At 37.6% G+C, this 23,688-nt stretch overlaps 1 protein-coding gene across 2 annotated transcripts in view; it reads right to left on the reverse strand.

The window, feature by feature from the left end:
- EMC2 (ER membrane protein complex subunit 2) overlaps positions 1-5,705 on the reverse strand; it is a 133,395-nt gene extending 127,690 nt beyond the window's left edge. For both annotated transcript variants that reach the window (XR_009498504.1, XM_059901937.1), the window contains exon 1: positions 5,624-5,705. Coding sequence is in view for 1 of the 2 variants with exons in the window: in XM_059901937.1 (XP_059757920.1) it covers positions 5,624-5,663 (40 nt within the window). In the remaining variant the exon portion in view is untranslated. The remainder of the gene's footprint in view (positions 1-5,623) is intronic.
- Positions 5,706-23,688: the final 17,983 nt, after the last annotated feature.

Below are 23,688 nucleotides of genomic sequence, written 5' to 3' on the forward strand. Positions count from 1 at the left end.
TCAGCATTACGATGAGTTTTATAATTATTTCACTACATATTACAATGTAATAACAATAGAAATAAAGTGCACAACAAATGTAATGTGCTTGAATCATCCCCAAACCATCCACCCCCACCCCAGTCTGTGGAAAAATTTTCTTCCATGAAACCAGTCCCTGGTGCCAAAAAGGTTGGGGACCACTGTGCTAAGGGACTGGGAAAGTGCCCAACCCACCTATTGGGAGAGAGAGAGAAGGTAGGCAAAGCAGTTCCTTCAGCCATTGCAAAATGGAGCTCAGGTTAATCCTTTGTTTATGTAACCCAAAGCAGGGGTGAGGAACATGTTTCTCTTTCAAAGACTACTCCCAGAGACCCTTAAAAAAAAACAAAACCTGAAGGATCACTCATCAGAAGAGGGAAAATTAGGAGAGCAGAGTATAATGGGAAGAACAAATCTGATTCCATATGGGATCTTTTTCTTTTACTTTAACGTTTGTAGTCTATTGCTTTTGCTACAAGTTAAGAGTGTTCCCTAATGGCCTGAAATATACAGGACAGCCCGTTCTCAAAACTCCAACCTTTAAAGGTATAACACTTTTCCACTTATATAGAGATAAAAAGTTGCAAACAGAGCATAAAGTTTGTCTTGTTGGAGGTTTTCAGGAACATCATGACCTGACCTACATGAACAGATGCAAGAACAAAGGATTTTGACACCAAGAAGTTTGCAACAACCAACCATACCCCCTCCCCTCTTTTAGTTATAAAAGAAGCCTGAATTCTAACTGGGGTAAGATGGTTCTTTGGGACACTAGTCCACCATCTTCTCAGTTGTCTGGCTTTCTGAATAAAGTCACTATTCCTTGCCCCAACAACTCATCTCTCGATTTATTAGCCTGTTGTGTGTTGAGCAGAATGATCTTGGACTTGGTAACAAAAGCACTTTTTCTAAAGATTAACTAGGAAAAACAATGAGCCCTTTCACGCAAATATTTCCCTATTTACCCAAGTTCTAAATTTTAAAAGAAAACCAAATTGAGTATAACATGTACTTCAAGATATTTTTCAAGCAAGGTATAAAAGTATTATCTATGCACTGTTATGACTCCCTCAAAGATATATTTAAAGCGTTACATACACTTCAATTTTGCCTCACAATTCTTTTCACTATCCAAAGGTTTTTCCTGTGTTTCAAAACTCCCATAAGCTTTAAATTTTTATCTTCTTTCTTCAGATTATCTCTTCTGCTATCTAAAGGCACTAATGTGTAGTGGTTAAAAGTGAAGATGCAAAACTCAAACTGCTGGAGTTCAAATGCCAGTTCTGCCACTTTCTAACTGTGTGATATTGGAGAGTTAACACTTTTCACTTTAATGTTCTCATCTAAAAAGTGGAGATGAAAAATAATAATACCTGTATCATATAGTTGTTGTGGTAAGCACTGTGAGTTAATTTGTCTGTTTAGAACAGCGTATGGTACAAAATGTGCTCAAAAAAATTTAAGCTATTAATGTTCTACTCTCTGTTTCCTTCCCTGTTCTCATACCCACTTTTAATTCTCTTTTGTTTCTGAACCAAAAGGCTTTGAAACTTCTCTGCAAGCCAACAGTACATCCTCTAAAACCAAATGCTATTTATCTTTTCCTAATCCTTCCATCTCTGGCTTTGTTCTTCATATTTCATTTAAAGCAGGAGATTGAAAGCAGGGGTCAATAAACTAAAGTCCCAGGGCCAAATTTTGCAGCCACCTGTTTTATAGATAAAGTTTTATCAGCACACAGGCACCCTCCCCCCCCAAAAAAACCCAAAACAAACAAAAAAACCCACAGGTGCCCTTATTCATTTCGGTACTGTCTGACTGTTTCTGTGCTACAATGGTAGAGCTGACTAGTTGAGACAGACCATATGTCACACAAAGCTGAAAATATTTACTACCTGGCCCTTTACAGAAAATAATGCCAATTCCAGAATTAGAGCATTAAGTTGCATAAAGACATAGAATCTACAGTCAGAGGACTCTGGTTTAAATCCCAATGCTGCTACTTAGCATAGTGATCTTGGACGTGTTATGTAACATTTCTAACCTCAGCTATAAAATATAGACGATCACAAGCCTATCTGCAATGAACGTTACATAAAGCAAAACCTAGACCCCTCAAATATTTGTCTTAGCCAGTACAATGCTGGGGGTTGGGGTGGGGGGTAATCTGTTTTTAATCTGATTCTGATTACCTTTAGATAAGGCATACACTCACCAGTTCTTCATAGGCACCACTATCATCTTTCACGCAATTTCACACATTATCCTCATCTTCTTGGCGTCTGAGTTTAGAACTCCTAATATCAGATAATTTATGTAAAGCACTTCATAAAATATAAAGTGCTACAAAAATTTTAATTAGAATTTACTGAGAGCTATTTTTTGACTCTCACCACTATGCTGGTCATTGGAAGCACTGAGAAGATTTGTGTGTGTAAAGAATGTAAACAAGTAATTAAAATATGAGGGGTGTTTGTAAATTAACTATACTTCAATGAAAAAAATATGATGGGTGACATTAATAAGGTTCATTAAAAACTCTCTTAACTATCCTCCAGTTAGAATCAACTCAAAGAATTTCTTTCTGCAAAAAATACTAATGATGCCCCCCTAGCATTTGAGAAGCCCTTGGCCAACAGGCCTCATCAGTTAGCTCTTGGTTAATTGTTTCCATTATTTGTTACATTTTAAAAAGTCAGTTGTGTTTGCATGCAAACCAGTTCATGGCAGTTAAACTTAATGTAATTATATACTATAATTAAATATTACAAAAGCCAAAGAAAACTTGAGTGCAAAAGATAGACTTTTTCTATAAAACAAAGCTGGATGCTTTAAAAAGAGTCCACAAAGGTAAAAGAGCTTTCAAATGAGCATATACAACTAAAATCCCCTCAAACATTTTTAATAAATATTTTTTCAACAAATACTCATTTAATGCCTATTATAGGCCAGGCACTGTGTGAGGCATCCTATCCATCCATATTCTGCCCAAATACCCTATTCTCAACAAACTTGACTATACCCTCCTTCAACTCTTTCCCACCTCCAAACTCCTCTATGTAATAAACATCAATAACTTTCAACTGGCTGATAAATAAACCATATACCTACTTTTTTACAGAGCCCAATAGAGACTAAGAGAGTGTTAAACTTAGTATATACATCTTTTATAAATATGTGATAAATTTTCCTATCACAAGAATCACACTACTCTTTGAACTAACCATTTCCAGTACTTTAATTCATGATGCTATTCAATGGAATTCTTAAAGGACACAGGTCAACTGACACTCCCGCCCCCGCAAAAATCTAAACAAAAAAACTACCCCGAGGGTCCTCCCATCTCCCTCTTGTTACCAAAACTCTCTGAAAGAAAAATCTACAATACTCTTTTCCTAAAAGTCTCCTAAAATAGAATTTTAATTCTACTCATTAATTACATTAATTAAAATGAGCAAACTATATTCTATTTGCTAAGTGAGTTGCCTAAGTCTAAGATACTAAAAAAAATCACTCCAACACTAAGAAAATTACTTACAGTATTTTTTGTGAGGATTTTTAAATTTTTTAATCCTACTAACAATTCATTTAGTCAACAGATTACTGAGTTCCTCCAATATGTCATGCACTAGAACAAGATAGGCCTGGTCCCTCTTCATTCTAGGAGAGACAAAATTTTTAAACTTAACACAATTGGGTAAGTACTTCAATAGTATGAGGACGCATAGTTAAAGGACCAGGGGTAAGTTTTGTTGCTTGTTTTTGTTGTCTTTTTTCTTTTAAATTTTGGTGGAGGGACTGAGAATGGGCGGGGGGAGGGTGGTCAAGGAAGGCTCTCTGAAGTATGTGGCCTTTGAGGGGAATTCCAAGAAATGATAAAAGTATAGTCGGTAGAGCAGAGTGTAAGAGTAGAACCAGGAGCGAAGAACACTCCTATCAGAAGGAATAGCTTGTATCCAGTCTTAAGACTAGAGGAGCATCGCACATTTAGGGAATTCAACAAAAGCCAGCGTGGCCAGCTCATAGAGCAAGGGGAAGAGTAGCTTAAGATAAAGCTGGAGACACAGGCAGGAGCCAGATCATCTTTTTATATGTATTTAATAGCTTAAAAGCACTTTAACATATGTTTTCCCTTTTGTTCCTCAACAATCTTGTGAAATAGTTATTATTGATTAATCTAAATCTAATTATGTCACTCATCTTTAGAATGTCCACAGGGTAAGGTCTAAGTTACTTAAATTACCTTGTCTGCTGGTAGTTACACACCTACTCATTCCCTACCATTCTACACAACACTATCATCTAAAAAACTTATATTGAACATACCTTCCAAATAGCACCTTCCAAAAACCATGGAATATTTGAAACATTTCTTAAAAGCATTAAAAATAACAGCCACGTATCTACTGAAGGAATATACCCTGACACAAGCCTTTTAAAACCATTTTACAAGTCTGTCTTTCTCCATTTGACTATGAACTCCCTGAAGGTAGGGACTGTGTTACTTAATTTGCTGTCTCCAAGATCTAGCACTAAGAACTTAATACTTTTAATATAATGGATTCCCCAGTACAGGTAGAAACACTGCGGTTCACAGTGTGCTAGAAGCCACAAAAACAATAATAAATCACTGAATTCACTTCCAGTGTAAAAGAATTTTACCTTTTCCCATTATTGTTTTCAACTTTGTAATACTGGAAAGATTTACTCACCACTGAACAATCAATATAATTTTCAGTCCACGTGTTATCAAGCCATTGTTTAAATATCCGAACAAATAAGCTACTGAAGTCTACCGTGAAATGTTGGGAATATAAATTTCGATTACACAAATTTCATGCCTTAGAGAAACTCAAGGCTCTTCTCTTAAGCATGCATGCCTCCCACGAAAGTTTTTAAGAAAGGAAAATCTCTTACAGAATTCGTCCAAAGTTTGGCTGCTTCCAAATTTAAAGACAAACCGCACCTCAGATTAAACCAGAGGTACTTCCCCTTCAGAAAAGGAATTACTGGTAGGGAATAAGAAGGAAGTTGTGTGTGTAAATGTGTTTTGAGGGGGGAGTGGGACAGGGAATAATTAACAAGGGGAGAAATCAGAAACCCAGTTTTGAAGAGAGAATGAAATGTAAACTGGCATGTAAAAGAATCAGATATGTTCACGGGTTTTCCACACACCTTTACTACACAGAACTGTAACCCTTACAGAGCACTTCAAAGGCCTGTACAGGCCGTGTATTTCTCGGCTGCAAAGACGCTTCTGCAGGCAACTATCCCGCCTCCTCCGCGCCGCCCAGCAGCCGCAGGAAACGTATGACAACCCTAGCCCCAGGTCCCGGCCGCCTTACAATGGAAGCTACCCTGGGCCGCTGGACTGGCGCGGAGGTAGGACGGTCGGTCAGCCTATTTGCGCAAGAGGTGGGGAACACCGCAGACCCCAGTCGGTGGCCGGGGCAAGGAAGGGGTCAGCCTCAACCTCCACCTCAGCTCTGCCGGTCCAATGCCGAAGAGAGACCGGAGAACCCAGCTCTCCGAGGGCAGCAGGTACTCCCGAACCGCTTCCCACGGCTTTTGGTCTTTCCGCGCCCGCCCCGGCAGCAGTTACCTTCCCAAGTGACATCGTAAAGCTCTGAGACCTTCGCCATCTTCTCAGAACCTGGAGGCAACCGGGCGAGAGGGCGGGGAGACGTGGTCACACGACCCGAGACCAGGCGGTGGCGAATTACGACACCATTTCTCATTGGCCAAGAGCGCGGAGGGGGCGGGATCCGCCGCACACGTGCACGCGGCTCTGCCGAGGGGCAGTCGGGAAAGGGGGCGGGAAGAGCTGGGCGGCGCGCCGCGCTTAAGGTCTGTGAGGACGCGGGGGCGGAGCCGCTGGAGCCGGAGCCGCTGGAGCCGGTTTGGGGTGAGAAGTCTATTTTACCGTGGATTCTTAACAAATTCTGGGTCTTTAATGTGTGCCACTCCCGGCTTTTCACTTATTTCTACATAGGTGTATTCATTCTCTTCCCACCCCCTAATCGGTACCTTGTTCTCTTCATGACCTGCTGCAATGCAACGTTCTGCGCGAACCCGTTATCTGTCCCCAACTTTCCTCCTTCCGTGATGGGATTCGCCTTCGATTTCCTTTTTAATGTTCGGCTGAACTGATACGCTTCAAAAATTTTTGGTTAAATCTCTTTGAGGAACTAAGCAGAATTCTGCTTTGCAAGTTATGTTCCTGTGGCCGAGGACTTCTTTATGTTCACATGAATGGCTTCGTGCCAATCCAAACCCTTAGTTAACGCTCCCCGTGGATCACTGTCTGCTTGCCACTCTATTTTTTAAACTCCGTGAAAGCAGCCGATATGTAGATGATTATAAGTAGATGAATTAAATCATAGCCCGTACACTTCGCTCCTCCTTATTCGCACGGGGGAGACTCCAGGCTAATTGCTTTCAGAAACCTTTGGACCTGGTTGGATAGAGCTAGCGAAAAAATGGAGTGGAAGCAAAAAATTTGAGGGTCATAAGGGTATATTTAGTATTTGAAGCAATGAGAACATAAAAATGTAAAGGGGGAATATGTAAAGTGAATAAAGAAGGCTAAAAATTCTGCATAACACGTATAGTTAAGGGTCAATGAAGAAGAGAAAATCAACATATGAGAAAAAAGGAAAACAGAGAGTCATGTCCCACATGCCAAAGGAGTAGAGTTAAAAAGAAAAAAAAAAAAGGAACTATCAGTGGCACCTGCCCAAGGGAAGTTGCATAGGGATAGAAAAGACTACTGAATTTATAAACTTGGATTAGATTCTGAATGAAGTTCATTCTCTCTAGACTAGACAGACCTTTTAAAAAAAAAAACCTTCATTCAAAAAAATTAATCCTCCACTCAGAAATTCACATATTCTAATACTTCAGTAAAACAACCTGGTGTAATGGAAAAAACAAGAACTCTGTCAGACAGATCTGAATCCAGGCTCCACCATTTAGTAGCTGGTTGGCAGTTAGCCTATGTATCTCTGAGCATAGGAGATGATCAGATATAGAAAGAAGCTAATCATATCGATATAAAAAGAAAGTATATCCCTTGAATTGTTATCAAGAATAAAAGAGACACTGCATGACACGCTTATGGAAGTAGCAATCCTGTGGCTATAAATACTGTTTATATGTTGATGATGCCCAAATGCATAAAATCCAGCAGTCCTTACTTCTCCCCTGAAACCCAGTTCTGCTTTCTTGAAGTGTTCATTTAGATGCCTAAAGTGTATCTCAAAGTTAACATCTCCCAAACAGAAGTCTGGATTCCTGCCACCATGCCCCCCAACTTGCTCTTCCCCATCACCATGCCCCCCAACTTGCTCTTCCCCATCGCAACTAAAATTCTAGGAAGTATCATTGATTCCCTTCTTTGCCAAGCCCCCTATATCCAGTCTATTAGCAAATTCTGTATTGTATGCTTCCAAAACTTTCCCCAAATCCATCTATTTTTTTTCATCTCCACTGCTACTACGTTAATAGAAGCCACAACCATCTCTCACCTGAATGACTGTCATAGTCTTTTAACCTTCTTAGTTTCATTCTTGCTGTGTAAAAATCTGTTTTCTATACAGCGATCCTACTGGTCTTAAAAAAAAAGGCCACAGAAGTCCTCTGCTTACAGCTTTCAAATGGCTCCCCTGGCAGTAAAAATATACTCTAAACACTTTACCATGATTTACTTCATCTCTTACCATTCTGTCTCTTTTTACTAGATACCTACCATTCTCACCTATTTCTATTTCTCAAACATGGCAAACTCCTATCTGCCTTAGGTCTGGCATTTACCCAGAGTGCGTGAAAGCCCAAGAAGTTGTCTTTTAATGACTTACAGTGGGTATAACGAGTACAACTAATTGAGGGAGTAAATATTTTTCACTCACTTTAACTAAATGCCCTTGTATTGGGTTGGCCAAAAGGTTCGTTCAGTTTTTTCCATAAGATGGCTCTAGTAGCACTTAGTTGTCTTTAATTTCATTGAAAAAATTTTGTTAGATTGCACATGACAGCTGTCACATCAGCGTGCATTTAAAAAAAGACATGAAAATAGGTGAATTTTTTTGTAGCCATTTTAACATTGAAGATGGAAGGAAAAAAGCAACATTTTCGGCATATTATTTCAAGAAGGTAAAAACGCAACTGAAATGCAAAAAAAGATTTGTGCAGTGTACGGAGAAGGTACTGTGAGTGATTGAACATGTCAAAAGTGGTTTGCAAAGTTTCGTGCTGGAGATTTCTCACTGGATGATGCTCCACGGGCACGTAGACCCGTTGAAGTTGATAGCGATCAAATTGAGACATTAATTGAGAACAATCAGTGTTATACCACGGGGGAGATAGCCAACATACTCAAAATATCCAAACCAAGCGTTGAAAATCATTTGCACCCACCTGGTTATGTTCATCGCTTTGATGGTTGGGTTCCACCTAAGTTAAGTGACAAAAAGCTTCTTGACCACATTTCCGCATGTGATTCTCTACTTAAACGTAATGAAAACGTTCCGTTTTAAAACAAATTGTGACAGGCAATGAAAAGTGGATACTGTACAAGAGCGTGGAACAGAAGAGATTGTGAGGCAAGTGAAATGAACCACCACCAATCACACCAAAGGCCGGTCTTCATCCAATGAAGGTGATGTTGTGTGTATGGTGGAATTGGAAGGGAGTCCTCTATTATGAGCTCCTTCCAGAATACCAAATGATTAATTCCAAGAAGTACTGCTCCCAGTTAGACCAACTGAAATCAGCACTAGACAAAAAGCATTCGGAATTAGTCAACAGAAAATGCATAACCTTCCATCAGGATAACGCAAGACTGCATGTTTCTTTGATCACCAGGCAAAAACTTAGCTTGGCTGGGAAGTTCTCATTCATCTGCCATATTCACCAGACATTGCACCTTCAGATTTCCATTTATTTTGGTCTTTACAAGATTCTCTTAATGGAAAAAATTTCAATTCCCTGGAAGACCATAAAAGGCACCTGGAACAGTTCTTTGTTCAAAAAGATAAAAAGTATTGGGAAGATGAAATTATGAAGTTGCCTGAAAAATGGCAGAAGGTAGTGGAACAAAAGGGTGAATACTTTGTTCAATAAAAGTCTTGGTGAAAATGAAAAATGTGTTTTTTATTTTTACTTAAAAAACCAAAGGCACTTTTTGGCCAACTCAATAGCTGGCTATTGTTGTCTGTCAGGCAATAAACCATATGACATAAGGTTAAAAGAGGTCAATATCAGAGTTCTTGAGCTGGAAACTAGAATAATTTCATTTTAGACTTAGAAGGAACTTATGATTCTTTAGAACAGTATTTGTCAAACTTTTTTGCCTACATCTTATATTAAGGAATACACTTTATATCTCACTGTGCATACAGATATTTAAAATGAAACAAAATTTGCAAACAAGCCTTTTACTGTGTCTTGTTCTCTATATTTTGTATTCAAATTGAGTCAATTCCATTTTATTTTATAAAAATATTAGTTGTGACCCACAAATGGGGTAATGACCCATATTTTGAAAAACACTAATGAACATTGTATGCATTTCCTAATATGAGGCCCTGAAATGAAATTATTTGCTCAAGTTCTTGCTACTAGTAGGTAAAAAAGATGGGAAATTCATAGGGTGGAGATGAGATGTTTAGTTCATAGGTGAAAGATGAAATATTTACAGGAAAAATGTTTGTCAACAATAGTACTCTCTGAAGCGAGGACAGTGACTGTTCATATTTTACAACATTTCAGATGTCCAGTAAAATTTGCTTTCCTCAGACACTCAGGAAAAAACTGGCATGTCAGTGACAAAACTTCTGTATTCTTCTTTAACATTTTTTAATGTAATTATAAAGTAAATTAAAAAATACCTTCTATAGATAAAACTATAACCTTGGCAACATAAACATCAAGCATACTTTCTGTAAATCCACCTTTACAAATGTTCACAAAGTTTTACCTCTCACCTTCTCATTCCTTTGAAAAAGAAGAGTTTTCATTCGTGCACATTAAAAATATTTAATCCACTTTATCTGATTGAACAACTGCCCAATATTGGTGACAAATATCAGGAAACTATCCCAGCAGCCAAATAGTAGATTATGCCCTGTCCAACACCATGGGAAGTACTATTTCATTAATGATCTCAACAGCAGAATGAAAAAGGCACATGAATGTGATCTATTATATGCTTTTTTAAATGTGAAGCTATTTTATGATTTCCATTTTTTGTCCTACAAAATCATGTTTGAATAGTTAGAATAACAATACATCAGAATGAATTAGGGTCAAAAATGAATAACTTTGAATAATCCCACATTTTCTTTGAGATGGGATAAGCTTTGATTATTTATCAAGCCAGATTGGCCCACAAAGCGCTTTAGAATGCTTCTTTTTTATGGTCGTGGTTTACTTAATTAATGTCTTCAGACATTATGAAAGACTAAAGCAACTTCTTAAATTTAATAAGCCTTATGGCTTTTATAAAATGGACATTATTTAACAGGACAAAGCATAATACCATGTTAATTGATTTTTGCAGTATTCAATATAGTCATCAAATCATTTATTTAGAATCTACTGGCTGCTTTGTTCTGTCTTAATCATAGTGAATTCAAATATCCTACATTATATAGCACAGTTTATAACCTCAATTTACTACTTTGACAATTATCCATCAAAATAAATTGGTCTACTACAACTCTCATATAAAATTCATCATAGCTTTTAAATCATGTTATTGTTTCTAATTAGTGAATCATGACTATAATCCCTTTGTGTTTAAGGGAAAATATTACTTATTTCATCTTCATTCCTTCCATGTCAATATATTTTTACTGTGACACGTTCACATTTGGAAGGAAGTTTTCCTTAGAGTTTTATTTACCAAAAGCCAGATTAATATAGAGTTGTTTTAGGAACCTTGTGAACATTGTTTTTTATTACATTTTTAAAAGGTTCTGTAATTTAATACATTCCCACAAAACCCAAGAGCCTCTGCCTCTGTTACTGGCACAACCATAGCATTTAGGCACTTCTAGTTCTTTCAAGTCTGCCATCATTTGCAATATATATGTTATAAAATGTGCCAGCCATTCGTCTCACATCCAATTATATTATTGTAAAAAGCAAAGGAAAGTCTCTGGGAAAGATTTCCAGTGAAATCACTTAGGTCCTTTCACAGTAGAATTCACAAACTGATAATTACTCCCCTGTGCCATAGTTGTAAGAATGAAGAGGAAAGTACATCCAGAAAGAGTACACCCAGAATTTCTCCTAGATGGGCAATAAATTAAAGCTATTTCTTTTTAAGATTTATAACCATACTTAAAAGTCCACTTTTTCAAACAATATTTATTTAATTTCCCCAAAGTGCATTTTCTGTTCAGATACACACATACATCTGTGCAAATGTAACAGTCCTTTTGCAAAAATGTGTTTTTGTAAACATCCCTTTTGGGTACCAAACATCTGGGAGTCTCTATGTACTATTACTGTGACTTGAAGGTCTCTGGAGCTCATCCAGACTCCATTTTCTGCAATAGAACTATAACTGAATTCATTACTTGAAAAACGTTCTTAAGAGTATTTATTCACAATAAACGAAACTCACACAAAAATATACTGAATGTTAACTTGTGCATTTATTATTACATATTATTCTGTTGCAGATGTAATTTTCATTCTTCAACTATCCCTCTCTATGGTGGTTTGATTTGCTCAGACCTGTTGTTCTGAGGTATATTACCCTTGCCACCAGACCACAAGGTCATCTTTACTGGTCATCTTTTTCTTTGTAAGGTCATGCTGACCACTCTTGGCTAAAGTTGGCTTAAAAGCCAATAACTGCTCTTGGCTAAAGTTGGCTTAAAGACCAATAATATGGCCACACTGGGCATAATGTGGCCATATTATCCTTCAGATGGTAAATCATGTGCTTTTTTACATATAGGAGGGCTTATTTAATCAACCTCATGGATTTATTTGGGAAAGAGACTGGTTTCCTGGCAGAATGTCTCTAAGAAAACTGCCCACCCCCTAAATCCATTACACCAACCACATCCAGCACCCCCTCATTCCTGAAGAAACAGCATAATATCAACTTTTTGAAAACTTTATGTACCATAATTTAAAATTGTACTGGGAATTTTTTATCTTAAAACTATGAAGTAAGGAATAATATAGGTATGCTGCAAAAGCTGCCATTTGGTTCAGATTGCTGCCACCTCACTAGAAATTCTTTCAGCATTATAATGTTTTAGCTTCATCTGCTCATGATGTTTCTATTATTATTTCTTTTGCATCTTTTGATAATGGGCTTGAACATTTGTCATGTGGGTGGGGTGGGAGCAGGGACAGGCAGAGGGGGAGTGATTTCAGTTGATGTAATTTTTCTAGCAATAGCGAGATTATGGAATATTAAACATGACCTCAATCTAACCATCAGAAAACATCAATCAAACCCAAACTGGGAGCCATTCTACAAAAATAACTGACCAGAGTTCAGGCTTTTTGAGCACTAGCTCTGCTGAATTCCTCGCTTGGCTCCCTATAATAAACACTACACTTACCTTCACCACAACTCACTGTCATTAGACTGGCTTTACTGCACGTGGCTGAGCAGACCCAAGTTTGGTTCAGTAACAAGAGGACTTAGTAATGCAATCAGTCAACTTCCCAGTGATGGGAGGAAAAGAGTTGGCATCAGCAGTTGATAGCGATTCATTCAAGATGGCAGAGTAGCAGGATGTGCGCTCACTCCCTCTTGCGAGAACACCGGAATCACAACTAACTGCTGAACAGTCATCAACAGGAAGACACTGGAACTCACCAAGAAAGGTACCCCACATCCAAAGACAACGGAGAAGCCGCAATGAGACGGTACGAGGGGGCGCAATCACAATAAAATCAAATCCCATAACTGCTGGCTGGGTGACTCACAAACTGGAGAACAATTATACCACAGAAGTCCACCCACTGGTGTGAAGGTTCTGAGCCCCACGTCAGGCTTCCCAACCTGTGGGTCCGGCAATGGGAGGAGGAATTCCCAGAGAATCAGACTTTGAAGGATAGCGGGAATTTATTGCAGTACTTCGACAGGACTGGGTGAAACAGAGACTCCACACTTGGAGGGCACACACAAAGTAGTGTGCGCAACAGGACCCAGAGGGAAGGAGCAGGGACCCCATAGGAGATTCAACCAGACCTACCTGCTAGTGTTGGAGGGTCTCCTGCAGAGGCCGTGGGGGGTGGGTGCTGTGGCTCACCATGGGGAAAAGGACACTGGCAGCAGAAGTTCTGGGAAGTACTCCTTGGCATGAGCCTTCCAAGAGTCTGCCACTAGTCCCACCAAAGAGCCTGTAGCCTCCAGTACTGGGTCACCTCAGCCCAAACAACCAACAGGGAAGGAACTCAGCAGACAAGTGGATGAAAGTTTTACTGAGCTCTGCCCACCAGAGCAACACCGAGCTTTACCCACCACCAGTCCCTCCCATCAGGAAGCTTGCACAAGCCTCTTAGATAGCCTCATCCACCAGAGGGCAGACAGCGCATACAAGAAGAACTACAATCCTGCAGCCTGTGGAATGAAAACCACATTATCAGAAAGATAGACAAAATGAAAAGGCAGAAGACTATGTACCAGATGAAGGAACAAGAAAAAAACCCAGAAAAATGAAGATAGGCAACCTTCCAGAAAAAGAATTCAGAATAATGATAGTGAAGATGATCCAGGACCTCGGAAAAAGAATTGAGGCAAAGATCAAGAAGATGTAACAAATGTTTAATAAAGACCTACAAAAATTAAAGAACAAACACCTGGAAGAATTGAAGAACAAACAGAGATGAACAATACAATAACTGAAATGAAAAATACACTAGAAGGAATCAATAGCAGAGTAGCTGAGGCAGAGAAATGGATAAGTGACCTGGAAGACAGAATGGTGGAATTCACTACAGTGGAACAGAATAAAGAAAAAAGAAATGAAGACAGCCTAAGAGACCTCTGGGACAACATCAAATGCACCAATAATCACATTATAGGGGTCCCAGAAGGAGACGAGAGAAAGAAAGGACCCGAGAAAATATTTGAAGAGATTACAGTCAGAAACTTCACTAATATGGGGAAAAATATAACCACCCAAGTCCAGGAAGCACAGAGAGTCCCAGGCAGGATAAAACCAAGGAGAAACACGCCAAGACTCATAGTAATCAAATTGACAAAAATTAAAGACAAAGAAAAATTATTAAAAGCAACAAGGGAAAAATGACAAATAACATACAAGGGAACTCCCATAAGGTTGACAGCTGATTTCTCATCAGAAACTCTACAAGCCAGAAGGGAGTGGCACAATATATTTAAACTGATGGAAGAACCTACAACCAAGATTACTCTACCCGGCAAGGATCTCACTCAGATTCGACAGAGAAATCAAAAGCTTTACAGACAAGCAAAAGCTAAGAGAATTCAACACCACCAAACTAGCTCTACAACAAATACTAAAGGAACTTCTCTAAGTGGGAAACACAAGAGCAAAAAAGGACCTACAGAAACAAACCCAAAACAATTAAGAAAATGGTCATAGGAACATACATATTGATAATTACCTTAAACGTGAATGGATTAAATGCTCCAACCAAAAGACACAGGCTTGCTGAATGGATACAAAAACAAGATCCATATATATTCTGTCTACCAGAGACCCACTTCAGACCTAGGGACACATACAGACTGAAAGTGAGAGGATGGAAAAAGATATTCCATGCAAATGGAAATCAAAAGAAAGCTGGAGTAGCAATTCTCATATCAGACAAAATAGACTTTAAAATAAAGAATGTTACAAGAGACAACGAAGGACACTACATAATGATCAAGGGATCAATCCAAGAAGAAGATACAACAATTATAAATATATATGCACCCAACACAGGAGCACCTCAATACATAAGGCAAATGCTAACAGCTATAAAAGAGGAAATTGACAGTAACACAATAATAGTGGGGGACTTTACACCTCACTTACACCAATGGACAGATCATCCAGAGAGAAAATTAATAAGGAAACACAAGCTTTAAGTGACACAATAGACCAGATAGATTTAATTGATATTTATAGAACATTCCATCCAAAAACAGCAGATTTCACTTTCTTCTTAACTGCACACAGAACATTCTCCAGGATAGATCACATCTTGGGTCATAAATCAAGCCTCGGTAAATTTAACAAATTGAAATCATATCAAGCATCTTTTCAAACCACAACACTATGAGATTAGAAATAAATTACAAGGGGAAAAATGTAAACAACGAAAACACATGGAGGCTAAACAATACATTACTAAATAACTAAGAGATCACTGAGAAAATCAGAAAATAACTACAGACAAATGACAATGAAAACACAACCATCCAAAACCTATGGGATGCAGGAAAAGCTACTTTAAGAGGGAAGTTTATACCAATATAATCCTACCTCAAGAAACAAGAAAAATCTCAAATAAACAATCTAACCTTACACCTTAAGGAACTAGAGAAAGAAGAACAAACAAAACCCAAAGTTAGTAGAAGGAAAGAAATCATAAAGATCAGAGCAGAAATAAATGAAATAGGAATAAAATAGCAAAGAACAATAAACTAAAAGCTGGTTCTTTGAGAACATAAACAAAATTGATAAACCTTTAGCCAGACTCATCAAGAAAAATAGGGAGAGGACTCAAATCAATAAAATTAGAAATGAAAAAGGAGAAGTTACAACAGACACCGCAGAAATAGAAAACATCCTAAGGGACTACTACAAGCAACTCTATGCCAACAAAGTGGACAACCTGGAAGACATGGACAAATTCATAGAAAGGTATAACCTTCCAAGACTGAACCAGGAAAAAATAGAAAATATGAACAGACTGATCACAAGTAATAACATTGAAACTGTAATTAAAAATCTTCCAACCAACAAAAGTCCAAGGCCAGATGGCTTCACAGGTGAATTCTATCAAATATTTAGAGAAGAGCTAACACCACCCTTCTCAAATTCTTCCAAAAAATTGCAGAGGAAGAAACACTCCCAAACTCATTTTACGAAGCCACCATCACCCTGATACCAAAACCAAACAAAGATACTACAAGAGTAGAAAATTATGGACCAATATATCTGATGAATATAGATGCAAAAATCCTCAACAAAATACTAGCAAACAGAATCCAACAGCACATTAAAAGGATCATACACCATGATCAAGTGGGATTTTTCCCAGGGATGCAAGGATTCTTCAATATATGCAAATCAATCAATGTGATACACCCTATTAAAAAAGTGAAGAATAAAAACCATATAATCATCTCAATAGATGCAGAAAAAGCTTTTGACAAAATTCAACACCCATTAATGATAAAAACTCTCCAAAAAGTGGGCATAGAGGGATACTACTTCAACATAATAAAGGCCATATATGACAAACCCACAGCAAACATCATTCTCAATGGTGAAAAATTGAAAGCATTTCCTCTAAGATCAGGAACAAGACAAGGATGTCCATTCTCACCACTGTTTTTCAACATAGTTTTTGAAGTCCTAGCTACCGCAATCAGAGAAGAAAAAGAAATAAAAGGAATACAAATTGGAAAAGAAGTAAAACTGTCACTGTTTGCAGATACAAGATACTATACATAGATAATCCTAAAGATGCCACCAGAAAACTGCTAGAGCTAATCAATGAATTTGGTAAAGTAGCAGGATACAAAATGAATGCACAGAAATTTCTTGCATTCCTATACACTAACAATGAAAGATCAGAAAGAGAAATTAAGGAAACAATCCCATTCACCACTGCAACAAAAAGAATAAAATGCCTAGGAATAAACCTACCTAAGGATGTAAAAGACCTGTACTCAGAAAACTGTAAGACACTGATGAAAGAAATCAAAGATGACACAAACAGATGGAGAGATGCACCATGTTCTTGGATTAGAAGAATCAATTTTGTGAAAATGACTATACTACCCAAAGCAATCTACATATTCAATGTAATCCCTATCAAATTACAAATGGCATTTTTAAAAATTTCTTTAATTTAATTTAATTTTTTTTTAAACATCAGGTTCTTATTAGTCATCCATTTTATACACATCATTGTATACATGTCAATCCCAATCGCCCAATTCATCACACCACTATCCCCACCCCACTGCGGCTTTCCCCTCTTGGTGTCCATACGTTTGTTCTCTACATCTGTGTCTCAACTTCCAACTTCTGCCCTGCAAACCGGTTCATCTGTACCATTTTTCTAGATTCCACATACATGCGTTAATATACGATATTTGTTTTTCTCTTTCTGAATTACTTCACTCTGTATGACAGTCTCTAGATCCATCCACGTCTCAACAAATGATGCAATTTTGTTCCTTTTTATGTCTGAGTAATATTCCGTTGTATATATGTACCACATCTTCTTTATCCATTCGTCTGTCATCATGCATTTAGGTTGCTTCCATGACCTGGCTATTGTAAATAGTGCTGCAATGAACATTGGGGTGCATGCGTCTTTTTGAATTATGGTTTTCTCTGGGTATATGCCCAGTAGTGCGATTGCTGGATCATATGGTAATTCTATTTTTAGTTTTTTAAGGAACCTCCATACTGTTCTCCATAGTGGCTGTATCAATTTACATTCCCACCAACAGTGCAAGAGGGTTCCCTTTTATCCACACCCTCTCCAGCATTTGTTGTTTGTGGATTTTCTGATGATGCCCATTCTAACTGGTGTGAGGTGATACCTCATTGTAGTTTTGATTTGCATTTCTCTAATAATTAGTGATGTTGAGCAGCTTTTCATGTGCTTTGTGGCCGTCTGTATGTCTTCTTTGGAGAAATCTCTATTTAGGTCTTCTGCCCATTCTTGGATTGGGTTGTTTGTTTTTTTAATATTGAGCTGCATGGGCTGTTTATGTATTTTGGAGATTAATCCTTTGTCCGTTGATCGTTGATTCGTTTGCCAATACTTTCTCCCATTCCGAGGGTTGTCTTTTCGTGTTGTTTATGGTTTCCTTTGCTGTGCAAAAGCTTTGAAGTTTCATTAGGTCCCATTTGTTTATTTTTGTTTTTATTTCCATTACTCAAGGAGGTGGATCAAAAAAGATCTTGCTGTGATTTATGTCAAAGAGTGTTCTTCCTATGTTTTCTAAGAGTTTTATAGTGTCTGGTCTTACATTTAGGTCTCGAATCCATTTTGAGTTCATTTTTGTGTATGGTGTGACGGAGTGTTCTAATTTCATTCTTCTACGTGTGGCTGTCCAGTTTTCCCAGCACCACTTACTGAAGAGACTATCTTTTCTCCATTGTATATCCTTGCCTCCTTTGTCATAGATTAGTTGACCATAGGTGCGTGGGTTTATCTCTGGGCTTTCTATCTTCTTCCATTGATCTATGTTTCTGTTTTTGTGCCAGTACCATATTGTCTTGATTTCTGTAGCTTTGTAGTATACTCTGAAGTCAGGGAATCTGATTCCTCCCGCTCCGTTTTTTTCCCTCAAGACTGCTTTGGCTATTCGGGATCTTTTGTGTCTCCACACAAATTTTAAGATTTTTTGTTCTAGTTCCGTAAAAAATGCCATTGGTAATTTGATAAGGATTTCATTGAATCTGTAGATTGCTTGGGGTAGTATAGTCATTTCCACAGTATTGATTCTTCCAATCCAAGAACGTGGTGTATCTCTCCGTCTGTTGGTACCATCTTTAATTTCTTTCATCAGTGTCTTATAGTTTTCTGCATACAGATCTTTTGTCTCCCTAGGTAGGTTTATTCCTAGGTATTTTATTCTTTTTCTTGCAGTGGTAAATGGGAGTGTTTCCTTAATTTCTCTTTCAGATTTTTCATTATTAGTGTATAGGAATGCAAGAGATTTCTGTGCATTAATTTTGTATCCTGCAACTTTACCAAATTCATTGATTAGCTCTAGCAGTTTTCTGGTCACATCTTTAGGATTTTCTATGTATATTATCATGTCATCTGCAGAGAGTTAAAGTTTTACTTCTTCTTTTCCAGTTTGGATTCCTTTTATTTCTTTTTCTTCTCTGATTGCCGTGGCTAGGACTTCCAAAACTATGTTGAATAATAGTGGTGAGAGTGGACATCTTTGTCTTGTTCCTGATCTTAGAGGAAATGCTTTCAGTTTTTCACCATTGAGAATGATGTTTGCTGTGGGTTTGTCGTATATGGCCTTTATTATGTTGAGGTAGGTTCCCTCTATGCCCACTTTCTGGAGAGTTTTTATCAGAAATGGGTGTTGAATTTTGTCAAAAGCTTTTTCTGCATCTATTGAGATGATCATATGGTTTTTATTCTTCAATTTGTTAATATGGTGTGTCACATTGATTGATTTGCATATATTGAAGAATCCTTGCATCCCTGGGATAAATCCCACTTGATCATGGTGTATGATCCTTTTAATGTGTTGTTGGACTCTGTTTGCTAGTATTTTGTTGAGGATTTTTGCATCTATATTCATCAGTGATATTGGTCTGTAATTTTCTTTGTTTGTAGTGTCTTTGTCTGGTTTTGGTATCAGGGTGATGGTGGCCTCATAGAATGAGTTTGGGAGTGTTCCTTCCTCTGCAGTTTTTTGGAAGAGTTTGAGAAGGATGGGTGTTAGCTCTTCTCTAAATGTTTGTTAGAATTCACCTGTGAAGCCATCTGGTCCTGGACTTTTGTTTGTTGGAAGATTTTTAATCACAGTTTCAATTTCATTACTTGCGATTGGTCTGTTCATATTTTCTATTTCTTCCTGGTTCAGTCTTGGATCTCTTAGGATGCTTTGTATTTCTGCAGTGTCTGTTGTAACTTCTCCTTTTTCATTTCTAATTTTTTTGATTTGAGTCCTCTCCCTCTTTTTCTTGATGAGTCTGGCTATCATCAAATTTTATCAGTTTTGTTTATCTTCTCAAAGAACCAGCTTTTCGTTTTAGTAATCTTTGCTATTATTTTCTCTATTTCTATTTCATTTATTTCTGCTCTCATCTTTATGATTTCTTTCCTTCTGCTAAGTTTGGGTTTTGTTTGTTCTTCTTTCTCTAATCCCTTTAGGTGTAAGGTTAGATTGTTTATTTGAGATTTTTCTTGTTTCTTGAGGTAGGCTGGTATAGCCATGAACTTCCTGCTTAGAACTGCTTTTGCTGCATCCCATAGGTTTTGGATCATCGTGTTTTCATTGTCATTTGTCTCTAGGTATTTTTTTATTTCCTCTTTGATTTTTTCAGTGATCTCTTGGTTATTTAGTAACGTATTGTTTAGCCTCCATGTGCTTGTGTTTTTTACGTTTTTTTCCCTGTAATTCATTTCTAATCTCATAGCGTTGTGGTCAGAAAAGATGCTTGATATGATTTCGATTTTCTTAAATTTACTGAGGCTTGATTTGTGACCCAAGATGTGATCTATCCTGGAGAATGTTCCATGCACACTTGAGAAGAAAGTGTAATCTGCTGTTTTTGGATGGAATGTCCTATAAATATCAATTAAATCTCTCTGGTCTATCGTGTCATTTAAAGCTTCTGTTTCCTCATTTATTTTCATTTTGGATGATCTGTCCATTGGTGTAAGTGAGGTGTTAAAATCCCCCACTATTACTGTGTTACTGTCGATTTCCTCTTTTAAAGCTGTTAGCTGTTGCCTTATGTATTGAGGTGCTCCTATGTTGGGTGCATATATATTTATAATTGTTATATCATCTTCTTGGATTGATCCCTTGATCATTATGTAGTGTCCTTCCTTGTCTCTTGTAACATTCTTTATTTTAAAATCTATTTTATCTGATATGAATATTGCTACTCCAGCTTTCTTTTGATTTCCATTTGCATGGAATATCTTTTTCCATCCTCTCACTTTCAGTCTGTATGTGTCCCTAGGTCTGAAGTGGGTCTCTTTTAGACAGCATATATATGGCTCTTGTTTTTGTATCCATGCAGCAGGCCTGTGTCTTTTGGTTGGAGCATTTAATCCATTCACATTTAAGGTAATTATCGATATGTATGTTCCTATGACCATTTTCTTAATGGTTTTGGGTTTGTTTTTGTAAGTCCTTTTCTTCTCTTGTGTTTCCCACTTAGAGAAGTTCCTTTAACATTTGTTGTAGAGCTGGTTTGGTGGTGCTGAATTCTCTTAGCTTTTGCTTGTCTGTAAAGCTTTTGACTTGTCCATCAAATCTGAATGAGATCCTTGCCGGGTAGAACAATCTTGGTTGTAGGTTCTTTCCTTTCATCACTTTAAGTATATCATGCCACTCCCTTCTGGCTTGTAGAGTTTCTGCTGCAAAATCAGCTGTTAACCTTATGGGAGTTCCCTTGTATGTTATTTGTCGTTTTTCCCTTGCTGCTTTCAATAATTTTTCTTTGTCTTTAATTTTTGCCAATTTGACTACTATGTGTCTCGGCATGTTTCTCCTTGGGTTTATCCTGTATGGGACTCGCTGCGCTTCCTGGACTTGGGTGGCTATTTCCTTTCCCATGTTAGGGAAGTTTTCGACTATAATCTCTTCAAATATTTTTCTGGTCCTTTCTCTCTCTCTTCTCCTTCTGGGACCCCTATAATGCGAATGTTGTTGCGTTTTATGTTGTCCCAGAGGTCTCTTAGGCTGTCTTCATTTCTTTTCATTCTTTTTTCTTTATTCTGTTCCGCAGCAGTGAATTCCACCATTCTGTCTTCCAGGTCACTTTTCCGGTCTTCTGCCTCAGTTATTCTTCTATTGATTCCTTCTAGTGTATTTTTCATTTCAGTTATTGTATTGTCATCTTTGTTTGTTTGTTCTTTAATTCTTCTAGGTCTTTGTTAAACATTTCTTGCATTTTCTCGATCTTTGCCTCCATTCTTTTTCTGAGGTCCTGGATCATCTTCACTACCATTAATCTTAATTCTTTTTCTGGAAGATTGCCTATCTCCACTTCGTTTAGTTGTTTTTCTGGGGTTTTATCTTGTTCCTTCATCTGGTACATAGCCCTCTGCCTTTTCATCTTGTGTATCTTTCTGTGAATGTGGTTCTTGTTCCACAGGCTGCAGGATTGTAGTTTTTCTTGCTTCTGCTGTCTGACCTCTTGTAGATGAGGCTATCTATGAGGCTTGTGCAAGTTTCCTGATGGGAGGGACTGGTGGTGGTCAAGCTGACTCCCCAATGGCATTTTTTACAGAACTAGAACAAAAAAATCTAAAAATTTGTAGGAGACACAAAAGACCCTGAATAGCCAAAGCAATCTTGAGAGAATAAAACGGAGCTGGAGGTATCAGACTCCCTGACTTCAGAGTATATTTCAAAGCTACAGTCTTCAAGACAATATGGTACTGACACGAAAACAGAAATATAGATCAATGGAACAGGATAGAAAGCCCAGAGGTAAACCCACGCACCTATGGTCAACGAATCTATAACAAAGGAGGCCAGGATATACAATGGAGAAATGACAGTCTGTTCAATAAGTGATTCTGGGAAAACTGGACAGCCACATGTAAAAGAATGAAATTAGAACACTCCCTAACACCATGATCAAAAATAAATTCAAAATGGATTAAAGACCTAAATGTAAGGCCAGACACTATAAAACTCTTAGAGGAAAACATAGGAAGAACACTGACATAAATCACAGCAAGATATTTTTTGATCCACCTCATAGAGTAATAGAAATACAAACAAATGGGACCTAATGAAATTTAATAGCTTTTGCACAGCAAAGGAAACTATAAACAAGATGAAAACACAACCCTCAGAATGGGAGAGAGTAAATAAAAAATAAAATTAAGTGCAAAAAATAAAATAAAATAACTGGCCAATATTCATCAGGCAGTGGCAGTGGCATTATATATTGGTCTTCTGAACTTTTTGACAAATTCTTGATCTTAAGCACACATTGATAGATTCTAATGTCATGTACATGGTGGAATTAAGAGTAGACTTAAAGTTATGAATGAATCCCCAAAGTAGTTTTTATTAATTACAGATTGTACATACCATGCCATAGAGGGTGTGGAGCTCCTTTACATTCTAGGTAACAGCAATGGATTCTTTGCTAGCATACGTGTGCATTGCTGTCTTCTACAGAACTTGCTGAGTTTGAATCCCAGGTTGAAATATATAAAGTAATTTGAACAAGTTATTTTAACTTCAGTGAACACTAGTTACCTCATATGTTAAATGAGCACAATAATATTTGATATTTAACAAGGATTAAAAGTAATAAACAAAAAATTTCTCACACAGACTCTAGCATATGGCATAGTAATACTCTTAGTGTTACATACCAGTTATTGAGTACTTGCTGTATCCCAGGCACTGTACAAATTACTCTTTGTAGATTATTTCATTTAATTTTTACAACAACCCCACTTTATAGATGAGAGAACAGTTAGGAGAGGTTAAATAACTTCCCCAAACACACTATGATATACTCCTTCACACAGTAGGTTCTTAGTAAATAGTAGCTGTGTCATTTTGGGCCTCTGAGAAGCAGATGTTGAGATGGGAATGCAAGAGTTTTGCTAGGGGACACTCCATGTGAAATATAAAAGGGGAAGAAAGCGAGATTGGGTAGGGAATGCTTTCAGACCATGATGCATATCTGATACATGTGAAAGGAGAGTAAGAAGCAGGATTGAACAGAACAAGTCTCAAACCAT

This window comes from Balaenoptera ricei, chromosome 17 (assembly GCF_028023285.1).
Source record: "Balaenoptera ricei isolate mBalRic1 chromosome 17, mBalRic1.hap2, whole genome shotgun sequence".
NCBI classification, from domain to species: domain Eukaryota; kingdom Metazoa; phylum Chordata; class Mammalia; order Artiodactyla; family Balaenopteridae; genus Balaenoptera; species Balaenoptera ricei.